A 14,880-nucleotide genomic window follows, 5' to 3' on the forward strand; every position below is an offset into this window, starting at 1 on the left:
CTGATTTCCCATCTAGCCCTACAATGAATAATTACATCCTTGCGAATTTGTTTTCCTTGGTGTGCGTTTGGTCCACATTTATTTCTTTCCTGTGGCTTTGACTCCTCGAAGCATTCCCTCTGTCATCCCTCAAAAGCCTGTTTGGTACCCATAAATCCCATTTGGGCTTCTCATTCACAAAGAAAAAGCATCTCACTGAAGTTTAAGAGATCAGATATTCTGGGAGTACTGAACTGTATGAATTCCATCAGGAAAAGATAAAGACATATCCAGCTTCAGACAAACCCAAAACTTTCTAGAACACTCTTCCCTCCACTTAACAGAAATTGGAAAATTATTTATTTTTTTTAAAAGAAAATTAACAGTAGTTACCTTTCCCCAGACACAGGATAAGTATTTTGATTCTTTTTGCTGGCAACTACCAAGTTTTCTCTAAGAAAGCAATAAGAAAGACTTCCGAATGCTCAGAGGCAAGTATCACTGTTAATTACCAAGAGAACAGTGTTCTTCCTTTTAAAACGTCTCACTCATAACAAGCTGTCATCAGAAAGACAGGGTCTGCCTCAGGGAGAATTCCAACTCAGGGAGAATACAAAGATAATTTGCTTATTCTGGATTCATTTATTTTTTGAGACTGGGCTTTGGTTTGAGGGAACATGACGCTCAGCTCCTGTGATGTGAAGCTCAGATTAACACCAATAACGGGAGGGTACATTTCCAGGAGCTTTTGCTTTTTGAACTCAGAGATACAGTGGTAAGAAGCCTTGTCCACTTCCCTCCCTTATGTCCCACTGGGAGAGTGTATAGTGAGAAATCTTTTTTGGAAATTTAAATTTAATTAGCCAACATATAGTACATCACGAATAGTGAGAAATTTAATATTAAAACCACATCATGAGCGGTCAGTTTATGCTGCCGGCAGCTGTACCACACTGGCTACCACTAGGGGGATCCAGAGTCCCTGTACTTAGCAGAGGTGGGAGAAGTTTCTGGTTTGTGAAAAAATGACAGAGCTCCCCATTTGGATTGTTTCCTCTCCTCTCTCCTCACTTTCCTTCTCTTCTCTTTTCTTCTTCCTCCGCACACACAATCATTGCCTCAGAAGTACATGGCACAGTAAGGCTCAGGGTACAGATAGCCCCGTTCACATGAGCAGCTCTTAGTATTTCACATGAATTATTTTGTTATACACTATAGCCATTTCAAATTAGGTCCGTGTTCCTTTTGTTTTATGGAAAGGAGCACATGCCAACCATTGAGCTCCATACAAAGACTTTTACTCACATTTTCATTGTTTGCTGCACTTAAAAAAAAAAAAACTAGCACAAATGTTTCCACCACTCTGAGAGAAGTTAGTTAGAGGTTATGACTTTGCCTGTTGGGTACTGGGAAGTGGAAATAGGGGATCAACGGCTTTCAAGGGATGACCAAGATCAGGTTATGGGCTGGAGAAGACTCTGGGGCCAGATTGTTGGCTGGGCATTTTTGGATTATATAGATGAACCATGAGCCTTAGGTTGCAGACTTCAAAGCACAGAAGGGCAGACTTCAAAGCACAGATCTTGCATATCTAAAGAAGATTTTAAGTCAAATACTGATAACTCCAAAGAACAGAAAAGAAAATAATGAATTTGGGTTCCAGTTAATACTTTTCCTGTAGAGCACTGTTCTTAGCTTAAGTCAGAATGTAAGGATCTATTTTGTGGATTATTACTGATGAATATGGGCAGAGCCTGCTTTGCTGTTGGGACGTATAACACGTATAAAGTTCAGATATGAGTGAAGACATCAATAAAACAGACTGTTTCTCTATTTTGAGGACAGGTCATTTTCCGAAAGACACACACATGATCAGCCATTAACAGCAGAGGGGTCAATAGGATTGCGATGAATGGATCCTCAATTTTTTTCCTTTCCTGTTAGAGTTATTTATTGGATCCACAATGTTACGTCAGTTGGGAGTTCAGCAGGTAGACTACGTGGAAAGACACCTCACCTGCACTTGATATAAAAGAAAAGCCAGTGCTATGGGTCTTGCAAATGGCTTCCAAAGAAGAGGTAAAATAACATTTTTATTAAAGCAATTTGTCAGCTTCCTTTGAAAGGCTTAACTTTTCCCTCCAGGCTTGTCAATAAATAACCTCAAGTATTTAAATTAACCAATGCTTTAGAGCCATTTAAACATGGCTTCAGAGATGGATAAGATTTTAATTTAAGGAAATACTTAGAATTTAAAATATAATAAGTGGTGCTTTCAAAAAATTATTTATTGATTTATTTTCCAAAGGTTCTTAAAAAGTTAAATTATTAGACTTCTTGGTGGGTACACCAAGGTTAGAGGACACGTAGGCATATTATTTCATGAAACAAGGGGATGGAGTGAATAGTGAGTGAAATTCAATTTTCATATTTTATCATAAATAGGTATGTCAGATCCAGCTTAAAATAAACATTGATCCCATAGAAAACCCAGGATGGAGCACGCCTTACCTGTAGCTTCCACCATTCCTTCAAGGATGACCACAATTTCCAGTTCCTCTTTGGGCAGCTGGGCTTTGGAGATCTCCCAGAAAGGACTCTGTTGGTTAATTTCGTGGCTGATGATGAGTGGTGATACCAGAAACAGACGGTCATCCCCGGTGTAATACCCTACATTGATATCTGTTTGGTTCAAGGGGATGAACTCACCCTCTGAGGTCTGTTTAGACTTGATCAACTTGGCTCGGATGGAAGCCTCAACGATGTGGGAATTCCTGAGATCTCCTACTCGGAACATCAGGCACAGTTTCCCATCCCTCATGGAGATCACTGCATGGGTGGAAAAAACCAGGGTCTCTGCCCTCTTCTTGGGTTGCGATATTTTTACAAACATGCATCCCACCATGAATGCATTGACAATGGACCCCAGCACAGACTGGATTAAGAGGAGAATAATTCCCTCTGGGCACTTGTCCGTGATGACCCGGTAGCCATAACCGATGGTGGTTTCTGTCTCTATTGAGAATAAAAAAGCAGAGACGAACCCGTTGAGGTTGGTGACACAGGGAGTCCATGAAGGGTCCTCTATGTGGTCCATATCTCCTCGGATGTATGCGATTAGCCACCAGATCATCCCAAAAAAGAGCCAAGTCACTGTGTAAACCATGACAAAAATCAACAGATTGAATCTCCACTTGAGATCTACTAAGGTGGTGAAGATATCCGTCAGGTAGCGGTAGGTTTCCCTCACATTGCCATGGTGGACGTTGCATTTCCCATCTTTCCGCACATACCTCTGGATTTTCCTTTTGGTCCGGTCTCGGCTGATGTGTCTTGGCAGGTCATCCCTGGCCTGCTTAGGCAACTTTGGCTGGTGAATGGCCACAGGGCTCTCAACATCCTGATCCATGGAGTCGCCCTCCAGGACATTAGCTGGTTAGTTTGGAAGAAAAAAAAAGAAAAATGGAATGAAATGCTGGTTCTTTTGGGATCATGGAAACCACTGTGTATGGTGTATGGTAGTGGGGTGTTAAAAGCTTCTGTTAAAGGTGTTAAAAAGGTGTTAAAAGCTTCTGTTAAAAGCTACACAAATAACATTTGTGTAGCTTTTAACAGAATAGATGAAGCCATTTTTATTTGGCATCTCTGGACAGGCCTTTAGTTGACACGGACTCTTGTGCCTTGCAATCTAGCTCATGTGAATACTACCCCACCCTCCCCACCAGGACAGAGCTTACTGCTGTGAAACTGTCTCCCTCCAGCAAGTTCTAAGAGTCAGCGCCTACATGGGACTGAGATGTCATCACATGGGAGAGGCAACACACCCTGGATAAAGAAATGTTTCAATTCAAACAGTCTTGGTTCTGCCACTTAGCAGTTGTGGACTCTTGGACATCCTATCTCTTATGGGCTGAATTGTGCCCTTCCCCCAGTCTGTGTTGAAGACCTAGCCCCCAATGTGATTGCATTTGGAGATAGGGCCTTTAAGGAGATAACTAACAATAAGGTTGGAGCCCCAATAGAATAGAAGAAGAGGGAGAGACACCAGGGGTATGCACCGGAGTAGGTGCACACAGGTGCTCATGTAAGGACACAGTGAGAAAGTAGCCATCTGCAAACTAAGAAGAGAAGTCTTCCAAACCAAACAAGGAGGACAGAAAGGAATCCTGCCAGCTTCTTAATCTTAAACCTCCAGCCCCACCTCCCACTCTGATATTCTGTTACGGCAGGCAGCCCAAGTAGACTAGCACACCATGCAAATTCCTTGTGCCCGAGTTTCCACATTTACAAAATCGTGATCATGACACCAGATTTATAGGGTTGTTATAAAGTTGAATGAAACCACATATGTGCTATGTGCTTGCATGGAACAGACCATAATAAATATTCCTTTGTCTTAAATTGTGCCTGTGCTAATACTCCCCTTATATAGGGCAAGAATTTTGAGTGAGCTCTTCAAACTGTGACCTGAATTTCAGAGCTGAAAAATAAAAATCCTGGTTTATATTGGTAAGCAGGCATGCCTTATACTCTAATGGTTGATTTCATGCCAAGGTTAGGAAAAAAAAAGTGTGGGGGAAAGTTCTCTCTCTTTCTATGTGTTACACGTTTTATTTAGTTTCTGCCTCAACATGTAACATCTGCAATTTTGGCTCATGATTATTTCCTTTCTGACAGCCTTCATGACTCATGCATTGGTACAGTCTTTAGCTAACAGTGCATTAGGAAAACTCTTCTAGAATCTGAGAGCAAAGGGAAATTTGGAAATGATACTGCTAGTAAACACATAAGCCACTGTATGAAACTACTTGTTCAGTCAATAATTTTAAAGCTTCCTAAAGGTTTTATAAGCCATTTCTTACCCCAGGCTTTCATCCTGAGTCTTTGACTCTGCCATGCATTTTCTCTGTGGTAACTACTTGTTCCCCTGGGTTAAAGGAGAAACACAGTCTGCTGAGAAAACATTTACCTGAATAAGAAAATAGTTGCACAGAGGACCTGAGTGGTACCAACTTCACTTATAGATTAACCTTGTTCATGGTTGGTTAGTCTCCTTAAAAATCAATCCCATAGATCTGTTTTTATATTTCAGCACAAGGAAGAGACAGCACCTGGTCTGCAGAACCTGCTGTTTGGTTTGACAACCTTGACTTTGAGATCACTGCCCCCAATAGCCTTCATTTGTAAAAGAGAAACTTTGCTTGTCCGTTTCCTTCTTCCAATAAAGAGACTGGGACAGGAGTCAAAGGGAAGCAGCTGGGCTCTGGACTCAGGATGGGATGGAGTTGGCTGGGGCGTCTGAATGGAAACAGAGGCCCGCACTCTTACAAGGTGGGGATGTGTGTGGCCCAGAGTGGTCATGCCTGAGCTTGAGCTACTAATTTTGCCCTGGTTGGGAGTCTGTAAATATGACTTCATGTAGGATGAACTCTGGGCTCAAACCCACCATAGTGGGGCTTTGTTTGCAGGATGCAAGGGCCCAGGTGGACCTGGTGTATGGTTTTGCCGTGACCCAGGTGGTAAGCTCTCAGACTATACAGAGCCACCTGAGTCCTGCGTCCTCAAGTCCTTCAGTCCTTCCAACCCAAAGAAGAGGGCTTGTCAGATTAGATGACTTTTAACAGTCTTCAGTGATATTTCACACTTTAAAATGTCACAGAGGAAATATACAATCCTCCTTCCCCCTCCCCCCCACTTGAAGCTGTTTCCTTGCTTTTCCTGGCTGGGCCATAACCTTCAAATTCAGGCATTTAACCTGACATAGAGGAACCTGTCTGAATGGTTAAGGAGTGAGTAGAGACAAGTGCTCTGGTTACTCCTGGGAGCCTGCCAGTTGATCCACCAAATTCTTTTTCTTGGTTGTTTTTTCCTCTTTTTCTAGTTCAGGACTGGGCCACATTTCCCAGGTTCCTTTGAGTCCTGGCCTGTCTGGAGTTGGTATCCTTGCTAATTCAAGGCCTTAAATAGAGAATGTGTCCCCTCCTATGCTCCTGCCCCTCCTATGGAAGAGTCAGAAGGTGGTAGAGGGGCCTGGGTCCCTCGTCAGTGGCAAAGAGCTGCCATATGACTAGAAACAAGAAAGAAAAAGATCATGTTTGAGCCATTATGTATTTTATGTCTATTATCAAACCCAGCCTTATCTCTCATTTTATGGGCAGCCATACTGACTCGGAGAAGCTAAAAGAAGTGTCATCTGGGGGACTGATATGGGAAAGAGGAGGGAGAGAAGAGGGACTGTTTGAGTATGGCCTGTACAATGAACTAGCATGTGGTTGACCGAGGGCTTGGGTTTGGTGTTAGGGAAAATGTAAATGCATATGCTGCTTAAGTGCCCTTTTAAAACAGTTAAAAATGGAATCAAACAAAGAAAGCCAAACCTCCTGGGGAGGGGGGTGGGAAGGTGGCCTTTAAGGGTGTCCCTGTAGATGAGGTAATGGCTGCAGGCAAGTTGCATCCATGGGAAGATGGGGAAGAGGTTCAGAATATGTCACCCCCCCCAACATGCCACATTGGCACACTGATTATTTTGAATTAAAGGTACTTACAAAGGAGCTAGTGCAAGCCCCCGACCCCCCTGTCCTCCTGAAAGCAGGAGATTAATCTCCCAGATGACAGAGGCGTTTCCCATATGAAGAGGGCGGAAGACCACAAGAGACTGGGGGGAATTTGGGGCAGAGAAGGCTGTGTAGACAAACCTTGTTAAACTAACACGCATCTTCCTCATGCCTTCTTCACAATTTATGACCCACGGCCCCAAACTCCTTTGTCTTGCCGATTCTTCACACATTGTCTCTCTGTGTGGATAGACAGCTTCCTGCTCTGTTGTCCGTCCTGTCATGTGCTCCCATGGACACGTGTGTGCTTTTCTCCTGTGATCTGGTGATTCTTAGGCCCAGCCAGAGAGCCAAGGAGAGAGGAGAGTGTTGGCTTTGGGCAGTGGGAGGTAAGGCGGGGCCTCTCTCTTCACAGGGGCCCAGGGCAGGGGCAGGCAAGGGATTGAGAAAAACCACAAAGCCAGTGACATGTGAAAGGACTTGGGGAGCAGAAGATGCCGGTGGAGGAGTCCCAAGGGGCAGAAAGGGTGAGGCCAGTGGGGAGGGGGGTGTGCAGTGCTCAGAAGGAGGGCCGAACTCCCGGGCAGTGTGCCAGGTGATTGCGGGAAGCCCTGGATGAGGGAAAGCGGGGCATCCCAGGTCTGAGCAGGGAGCGAGGCTCAGCAACCCTCAGCAGGAACGCAAATGTGTGAAAGGGAGATACAGAAGGGAACTTCAATGATGGTTCTTAACGTCCCTTTCGTGCCTGGAATCCCAGGTGTGGATTTGAGGGGGAATGTGAAGTGCATTTGCAAGAGCTTCTGAGCTGCTCAGAGCCGCATTTGGAAAGGGGACCTGTCGCCCCGGGATCCTGCGCAGCCTTTGACGCTAACGCCGGCCATATGGTCAGACCCACCCTCCGCACCTGCTGGTCCTTGCGCGTGCTTTTGCCGGTGGCCTGACCAGAGAGAAAGTAGAGGAGCGCTCTGCGGCCCGTGCAGTGTTGGACCGCGGGAAGGAGGACCGCGGCCGCAACGCCGAACATTCTCATGCTTTCTTTCCTGTGCTTTCTACGGGATTTTGGCTTAAAGTAAATGTGGGTCTGTGTGTTAAAGCCAGCTGTTTCTTATCTCCCCCTCTGTCTTTTAGAAAGGTGAGCAACTGATGGGAAACAAGCCAAGGTGCAAAATAGCGTCGTGTCGAAATTTAACCTGAGAGAAATAATAGCAGGGGACCGAGCCGCAAGCTGGAGGGGCCCGACCCCTGGACCACTGGGATCCTGTTGTGGAACCTGCAGGGCCGCGCCGGTCCAGGGAAGGCTGCTGGGGTGCCCTGGTCAGTATAAATGTTCTCCTGGTGGGAAATTGTTACATTTCAGATTACATAGGAGTTCTTCGGGTGATGCTTCCACTGACTAGGGAAACATTCGAAAAGTACCTCAAGAATCTTTAATGCCTTTCGGAAAACCCAGTAGGAAAGCAGGAGAGATCTCAAACCCTTGTGCAAAAATCAGACTTTGGAAGGACATGCACACTGATGTTAACAGGGTAACTCTGAGTGGGTGGTTTATGGGTGATTTAAAAATTAAAAAAAAAAATATTCTGGTTTTCCTGGATTTTCTAGAATGAGTTTATATCACTTTTATAATAAAAAAATTTTTTCAAATAAAACCTTGAGACCCTTTTAGTGCATGATTTAAGGTATCTGAGAAAATGATAACTAAACCCCCACTGTTGGGGTTTGAAATGAAAACACTATGTTAGGTGAAAAAAGTCAGATACGAAAGAGCAAATATAGTATGATTCCACTTACATGAGGTACCTGGGAGAAACAGATGTATAGAAACAGAAAGTGGAATAGAGGTTACCAGGGGCTAAGGGGAGAGAGGAATGGGGAATTATTTGTTTGTGATGATAAAAAAAATTCTGGAAATGGATAGTGGTCACCATTGCACAACATTATGAGTGTATTTAATGCTACCGAACTGTACACTTAAAAGTGTTTAAAATAGTAAATTTTATGTTACATATGTTTTACCAAAACTTAAAAAAATTACCTACTCAAATAGTTCATGTGTTACTGAGAGGTCTGAGATGGTCTATCAGATGTGGCTCACTTTTATTTTGCCTTACTTCTTTTTTTCCTCCCCTGAATCAAAAGAGTGTGGTCAATGTGTTTCAGCATTCTTGATTACAGGCAACTTAAAATGCGGGGCATCTTGCCATGTGAGGTCTACTACAGAGCTCTAAAAAGACCTCACTGGGAAGGAATTTCTCTGGTCAGAAGTAAGCAGCAAATTAAAATACGATATGAAACCAGACAAGGGAAAGGGGCACTGGGAAGAGATCAGCAAGCTCAAATCTAAATCTGTCTTGGGTGGAGCACAGAAGGGGTTTGCTCAAGGAGGTGATGAGTGTGTGTTTGCTTCCTGGTAGACAAAAGCTGGGATGGTGGGACATTTGAAAAGCAGGAATAGCATGTGTGAAAGTCTTGAAGGGATGAAGCAGTTTTGTTTGGGAATGACAGAGGTTTTGGAATAGAGAGCATGTGTGGGGGGAAATGGAGGGAGCTAGGAGAGCCAGGCTGGGCCTTGGAGTCTTCTATACCAGGCTGTGGAGATTGTTCTTAAAATGGGGAGTGATATGATTGAATATTTTATGTATTTTAGAAAGACCCCTCTGGAGGGTAGTCATGCAGAGTAGAGATTAGAGGGAAGCATAGGCAAACTTTTGCTATAAAGGGCCAATAGTAAATAGTTTAGTCTTTGTAGGCAACGTAAGTGTCTGCTGCATATTCTTCCTTGTTTTTTCAAAAAACTTCTTATAACCCTTAAAAAATGTAAAACTAATCCTAGCTCATGAGCAGTACAAAAAGAGGTCACAGGCTGGAGTTGCTGAATTCTGGAGGCAGGCTGCCAGCAAGAAGGAGAAAGAGCTAGGTGCTGGATGAAGGGAGCAGTCATGAGGATGCAGAGATAGCAATGGTTTTAGGGTTGAATAAGAAGCAGGATTGAGATCATTTGGAGATTAGCGACTGTGGAGGGGTGTGGGCAGGGAATCATCTGGGGGATGGCAGGATGGTGCTGGAGGCATAGGGATAGAAGAGGATGCTGGCTTGGGTTGGTTTGGTTGAGAATGTCTGCAGACACTCAGGTGGGAGCTTCTGTGGGAAATCAAGTGTGAAGCTTAGTGGTGATGGACTGGGCTCCAGGTTTGGAAGGTTATCGATGTACACAAGGGGAAGCTGCCATTGTGGGTGTGGGTAGAATTCCTGAGGGGACTGTGGAGAGTGAGAATAGGATATAGAAGAGAGGATCCTGGAGACTGATTACATTAAGAAGTCAGAAGTAGAGGGGCAGCAAGAGGGGGGCTGGAGGAAGGGATAAGAGGCATGAGGGGCAGGAGGAGAGGGCAGGAAGTCAGGAGGGACTCCAGCCCAGGGGTCAGAAAAAGGGGGCATTATTCGGCACACACTGTGGGGACAACTATAAGCCCACTTGGAAGAAAAGTCATGAGTCCTTTCCTTATTTCTTATATCCAAATAAATTCCAAGTGGATTAAGGATTTAAATGCCAAGAAAAAAAACAACAACCCTACAGAAGGCGTAGAGGGTGTATTTTTGTAATTGTAAGAGTTGAGAAAGCTTTTCTAACCACGATAGGAATCCAGAAACTATTTTCAAAGACTGGTATTTTTGTCAGTACAAAGATTTCAAGTGTTTGTTAAAAAAGTAAGATGACAAACCAGGAAAAATATTTGCAACACATAACATATATATTCCCAATTTACAAAAGCAATAAATACCTCTGTAGAAAAAAAAAAACGATCATAGGAAATGAATAAGGATTTTATAAGAGAAGAAATATACAGAGCTAAAAAGCATACGGAAAGACTGTTCAACCAAGCAAAAGCAATGCAAATATAATAACTTTTTTTTTTACTCTAAACTTGGCGCAATTAGAAAGGAATGGCAAATACAGTATGTGGAGTGTGCGTGTTGGAGAGGCAGTGGAATTGTGAATGTGCGTGTTTTGGGGCAATATAACTGACAAGGTCTTCCTGGAGGTCAGGGGACAGGAGGTCTCACATTTTAGGAGTGATTAGATGCCTTGGATCAGCAATTCAGGGTCTAGACATTTATTCTAAGGGAACAATGCCACAAATGTCCATCAATGTATGCAGGGGATATATTTCAGCCTCCCTCATAATAGTGAAAAATTAGAAACAACCTAAATGTCTGTCCACAAGCAGTGACTAAACATACTGTTGCAGATATCATCAGTGGAATGCTAAGTGGCCATTAAAAATGATTTTCCAGTATTTTCGGGTCTCCAACTCTTTGTGCCAAGATCAGCTTCTTACTGAGGACTACATTTACCCCCCTTTTATTTTATTTTATTTTATTTTTTTTTACCCCCCTTTTAAAAGTGCAGTCATTCCTGCCCAGAATTCACCTTAGTCTTCCTTGTGCTACTGTTTGCTTTTCCTGTATCAATTCTCACTCTCAAGGTCAAAGGGATTAGTTATTATGTGTCAGTGATTTTGTTGGGGGTGGTGTCATCTGAGTGATGGGGTTTAAGGTCAGACTGTAGTGGGTTCAGGAGTGATTGTTCAGGGAGAGGGTGAGAATAAAGAAGTATACACAATGTGTTTAAAGTGAAGGGGATGGGAGGAGCTGACGGAGTGGGGACCTTGTGTGTGCGTGTGTGTGTGTGTGGTGTGTGTGGTGTGTGTGTATGTGTGTGTGTTGGGTGTCTCTGTGCTGAGAAGAAGCCAAAGGGGAGAGGTTGCCCTTATAAGGAAGGGGGCAGTGGTGGAGTGAGTTGTTTCATGGACTGGAGATCAATCCAAGGTGCTGTAGGGGGAGGGCTGGGTAAATACAGAAAAAGGGACAAAACTGCATCCCAGAGAGGTGGGGAGGATAAGGGGATGGAGAAGTGGAGGGAAAGATGGGAAGAGGTGTTGGAGACATCTCTCATAGGTTTTCTGTGGTGAAGGAGATTCAAATTGGTTTCTTTTCCAGTGTGAATTCCAAACCGTACTTCAGCAGACACATTGAATTAAATCGATATCTAGCAAAGAAAATAACTGAACTTGGCATCCTCACAGACCAGGCAAAATTTCCCCATGCTTACTAGTCAGGGAAATCATATGAACGCAGCTGTCTGTACGCAACAGGCAAAAGGTGGGAGCAACTCAAGTGTCCACCAAGATGAATGGAGAGACAAAATGTGGTACACACATATTTGGCCTTGAAAAGGGAGGACATTCTGCTACAATGTGGACGAACCTTGAGGACGTTATGCTGAGTGCAACAAGCCAGACACAGAAGGACAGATACTGTCTGATTGCACTTACATGAGGTCCCTAGAGCAGTCAGATCCTTAGGGACAGAAAGGAGAGTGGTGGTTACTGGGGGCTTGGGGTGGGGGGACGGGGTTAGTGTTGCATAGGTATTTCATACATATGAAATGCATAAGTGTTTCAGTTCAGAAAGACTTACAACAATGGGAATTGTTATAAGTGCTCAGTGAGATAGAAGTATTCACTTAGAAATGGTTAGAATGGTAAATTGTATGTTTTGTATATTTTACCGCAATAAAAAAGTAAACTGTGTTAAAAAAAGAAAAGCACATATATTGGCTAAATGAGAGGAGAAGATTAGCTTTTTAAAAATGCTACAGGGGTGCCTGGGTGGCTCAGTTGGTTAAGCGACTGCCTTCAGCTCAGGTCATGATCCCAGAGTCCTGGGATCGAGTCCCGCATCGGGCTCCCTGCTCCTTGGAGAGTCTGCTTCTCCCTCTGACTTTCTCCCCTCTCATGCTCTCTCTCACTGTCTCTCTCTCAAATAAATAAAATCTTAAAAAAAAAAATGCTACAGCCTGAGGATGGGGTGGTATTTTCTTGCCTTACTCACTCCTGCATGGTTCGATTACTGTTCCCATTTAGGACCGAGACACATGTGACAGATGACCCAGAGGTGTGGTTCTAAGTGGTGCCTAAAGTTCAGAATCAGTTTCCCTCGTCCCAGTGCTCATCTTCTTGAATAAGTCCCTGTCTGAAGCTTGTGCCTTATTGGGGACTGGTGATGCTGGGCGTTTATGTCTGATATGTCATGAGAAGGTGAGGTAGATTTTATTTGTCTGGTACTTTGAGCTATTGTGACTTTGGGAGGCAACTGTAGTCAGAAATCCAGAGAGACTGGAGAGTTTAGTGGCATTGTGTGGAAGAACATCTCCTGTATCCCGCTGGCAACATGTGACAGCTACCAAAGGGCAAAGGCTCTTATTAAAATTTTAGCTTGGGGGCTCCACAACATGAACCTAAATTTAGAATGTCTAGTATGCACTGCAAGGTCAGAGGACTAATGTTGGCTGCTCTGTGCATGGATATGGCTTTATAAAATGTGCAGTTTCAATGCTCTGAGGAGAGAAGCGACAGGTTACTTTGGTCTGGATGAAGGAGACCAACATCCAAAAAACTGATTTCTCTTCTCAAAGGATTTCAGGAATCAGAACCTTAGACAGAACCACTGGGAACCTCTTAGGACCACCTCATACAATTGTGTGGGTTGTCCATTGCACAACGGTACCCACAGAAGGGGAACAGAAGGGCTCTAAATCCAGTCTGTGCCTTGTCTGCTAACCCACATGCTCTTTTTCAGGCCCGAGTCTGTTCAGAGGAAAGGGCGCCTTGACATTTGTTCTAAAGCATTTACAGGTGAGCAGCGGTCCTGGAGCCCTGGACATCATTTATTTCATCCTCTTTCTGTTTTGGATATACATGAAAAAATTAAGGCCCCAGGAAGCCTGCTGACATGAGGAGGCAGAGCCAGAGTGAGCTCTGAGACCTTGGATTCTAGCCTGGGCTCTCCTTGTATATCTATGTGTCTTCCCTGTTCTCTGAAGTGGTGGCTACTTCAGGCTTTCCCTCCCTCGGGAACCTTGACTTGCATGAATCCTTTATTACTCCCGTGTGGGCTCAGAGTTAGCCAGACCTGGTAAATCCCTGCCAGGAGACCTGTTCTTTGCAAAACAGATTCTTTGTTTGCAAAACAGGTGCAATGCCACCCTGCTGGGTTGATGGGAGAATTAGATGATGTAATGCATGTGGGGCAGTGTAGCCTGGTGACAGGCGATGGGGTTTGGCCCAGGCAGACCGGGGTTGGAACCTGCTCTCCCACCTCCAATCTGTGTGCATTTGTTCAGGCCATTTCTGTCTCTGAGTTTCATTTTCTCCAGTTAGAAAATGAGAATCGTAAGACCTATCTTGCAGGGTTACTATGAAAAAAAAATAAATCTAGCAAACATAGCATCTGGTACATAGCAGACATTGAACAAATGGTAGCAATTATGACAGGGTCTGGGTCGAAGAAGGTACATAACTTGCAGCTATAATGATCACTAGTTTTATAAGCTCAACATTGTCCTGGAGACTGTGGGAAATTCAGAAGCAATCTGAGACACAGATGGGTAGACCCATCTAGATGTTAAGAGCTGCCTGGTAACATCAGACCTACACACTGTCCTGTATAAATTGCAGTTACATTCTACACTGTGGACAAGAGATTATGAATGTTCCAGCATGCCAGAGACAGAGTCAGCAGGGGCTGGACTAATGGATAGGGAATCATGAGGGTTGTGAGAAATGACTGTGACCCTTCAGTATGAAAAGAAGAAAGCCAACCCTCACTGGACATCTACTGTGTGCCAAGTACTGGGCTGGACACAAGAGCCACACAGGAACTGTTGACCCATCTTACAGATGAGGCAATGGAGGTCTATTAGGTTGAGCTACTTGCTGAAATGTACACTTCTAAACTATGGTAGGCATTGACTTCTTAGGTTGGTATGATTGTTTTTCTTCCACTGTTGCAGACAGATGAGAAGAAGGGTGTGTACATGTGTGTGGTGTGTGTGCATGGCAGGCTCATGTGCATGTTGGGTCTGTGTGTGAAGGAAAGAGTGGCAGAGAGAAGGGCTCCCCACCCATCGCTCATGTGTCATAGCAGCAGATGGTCCTGGTGGGTAGAGGAAGGCAACCAGAGTAGTGGCCAATTTGTGGTTGCTCCTGGGGTAAGGGCCAACTCCAGAGAGGGGAAGGTGGAGCTGGAGAAAGGACAGGGTTCCAAAAAGCCTTTCTAGGACCTACTGTGTCAGCCAACTGTCTGGTAATTTGGAATATTCTGGTGTCTTTCGGGACTGACAGGGTGGAATGAATGTTTATTGACTCCCTACTCTGTGCCTGCACTGAGCTTTCTAGATTTCCATTTCATTTCTCTGTCTTCTCATCCTGCAGACAGCTGTGTGGATCACTAATTCGAGAGAGGCTGAACTGTCTACGGCCATACCACCCTGAATGCTCCTGAT

The 14,880-nt window shown here is 44.3% G+C and overlaps 1 protein-coding gene across 1 annotated transcript in view; it reads right to left on the reverse strand.

The window, feature by feature from the left end:
• Window positions 1-14,880, reverse strand: part of KCNJ6 (potassium inwardly rectifying channel subfamily J member 6) — a 270,830-nt gene that overhangs the window by 71,963 nt on the left and 183,987 nt on the right. Inside the window, exon 4 of the mRNA XM_046003617.1 lies at window positions 2,491-3,411. Coding sequence (XP_045859573.1) covers window positions 2,491-3,411 — 921 coding nt within the window. The remainder of the gene's footprint in view (window positions 1-2,490; window positions 3,412-14,880) is intronic.

The sequence above is a fragment of the Meles meles genome, chromosome 4 (genome assembly GCF_922984935.1).
Source record: "Meles meles chromosome 4, mMelMel3.1 paternal haplotype, whole genome shotgun sequence".
Taxonomy (NCBI): Eukaryota; Metazoa; Chordata; class Mammalia; order Carnivora; family Mustelidae; genus Meles; species Meles meles.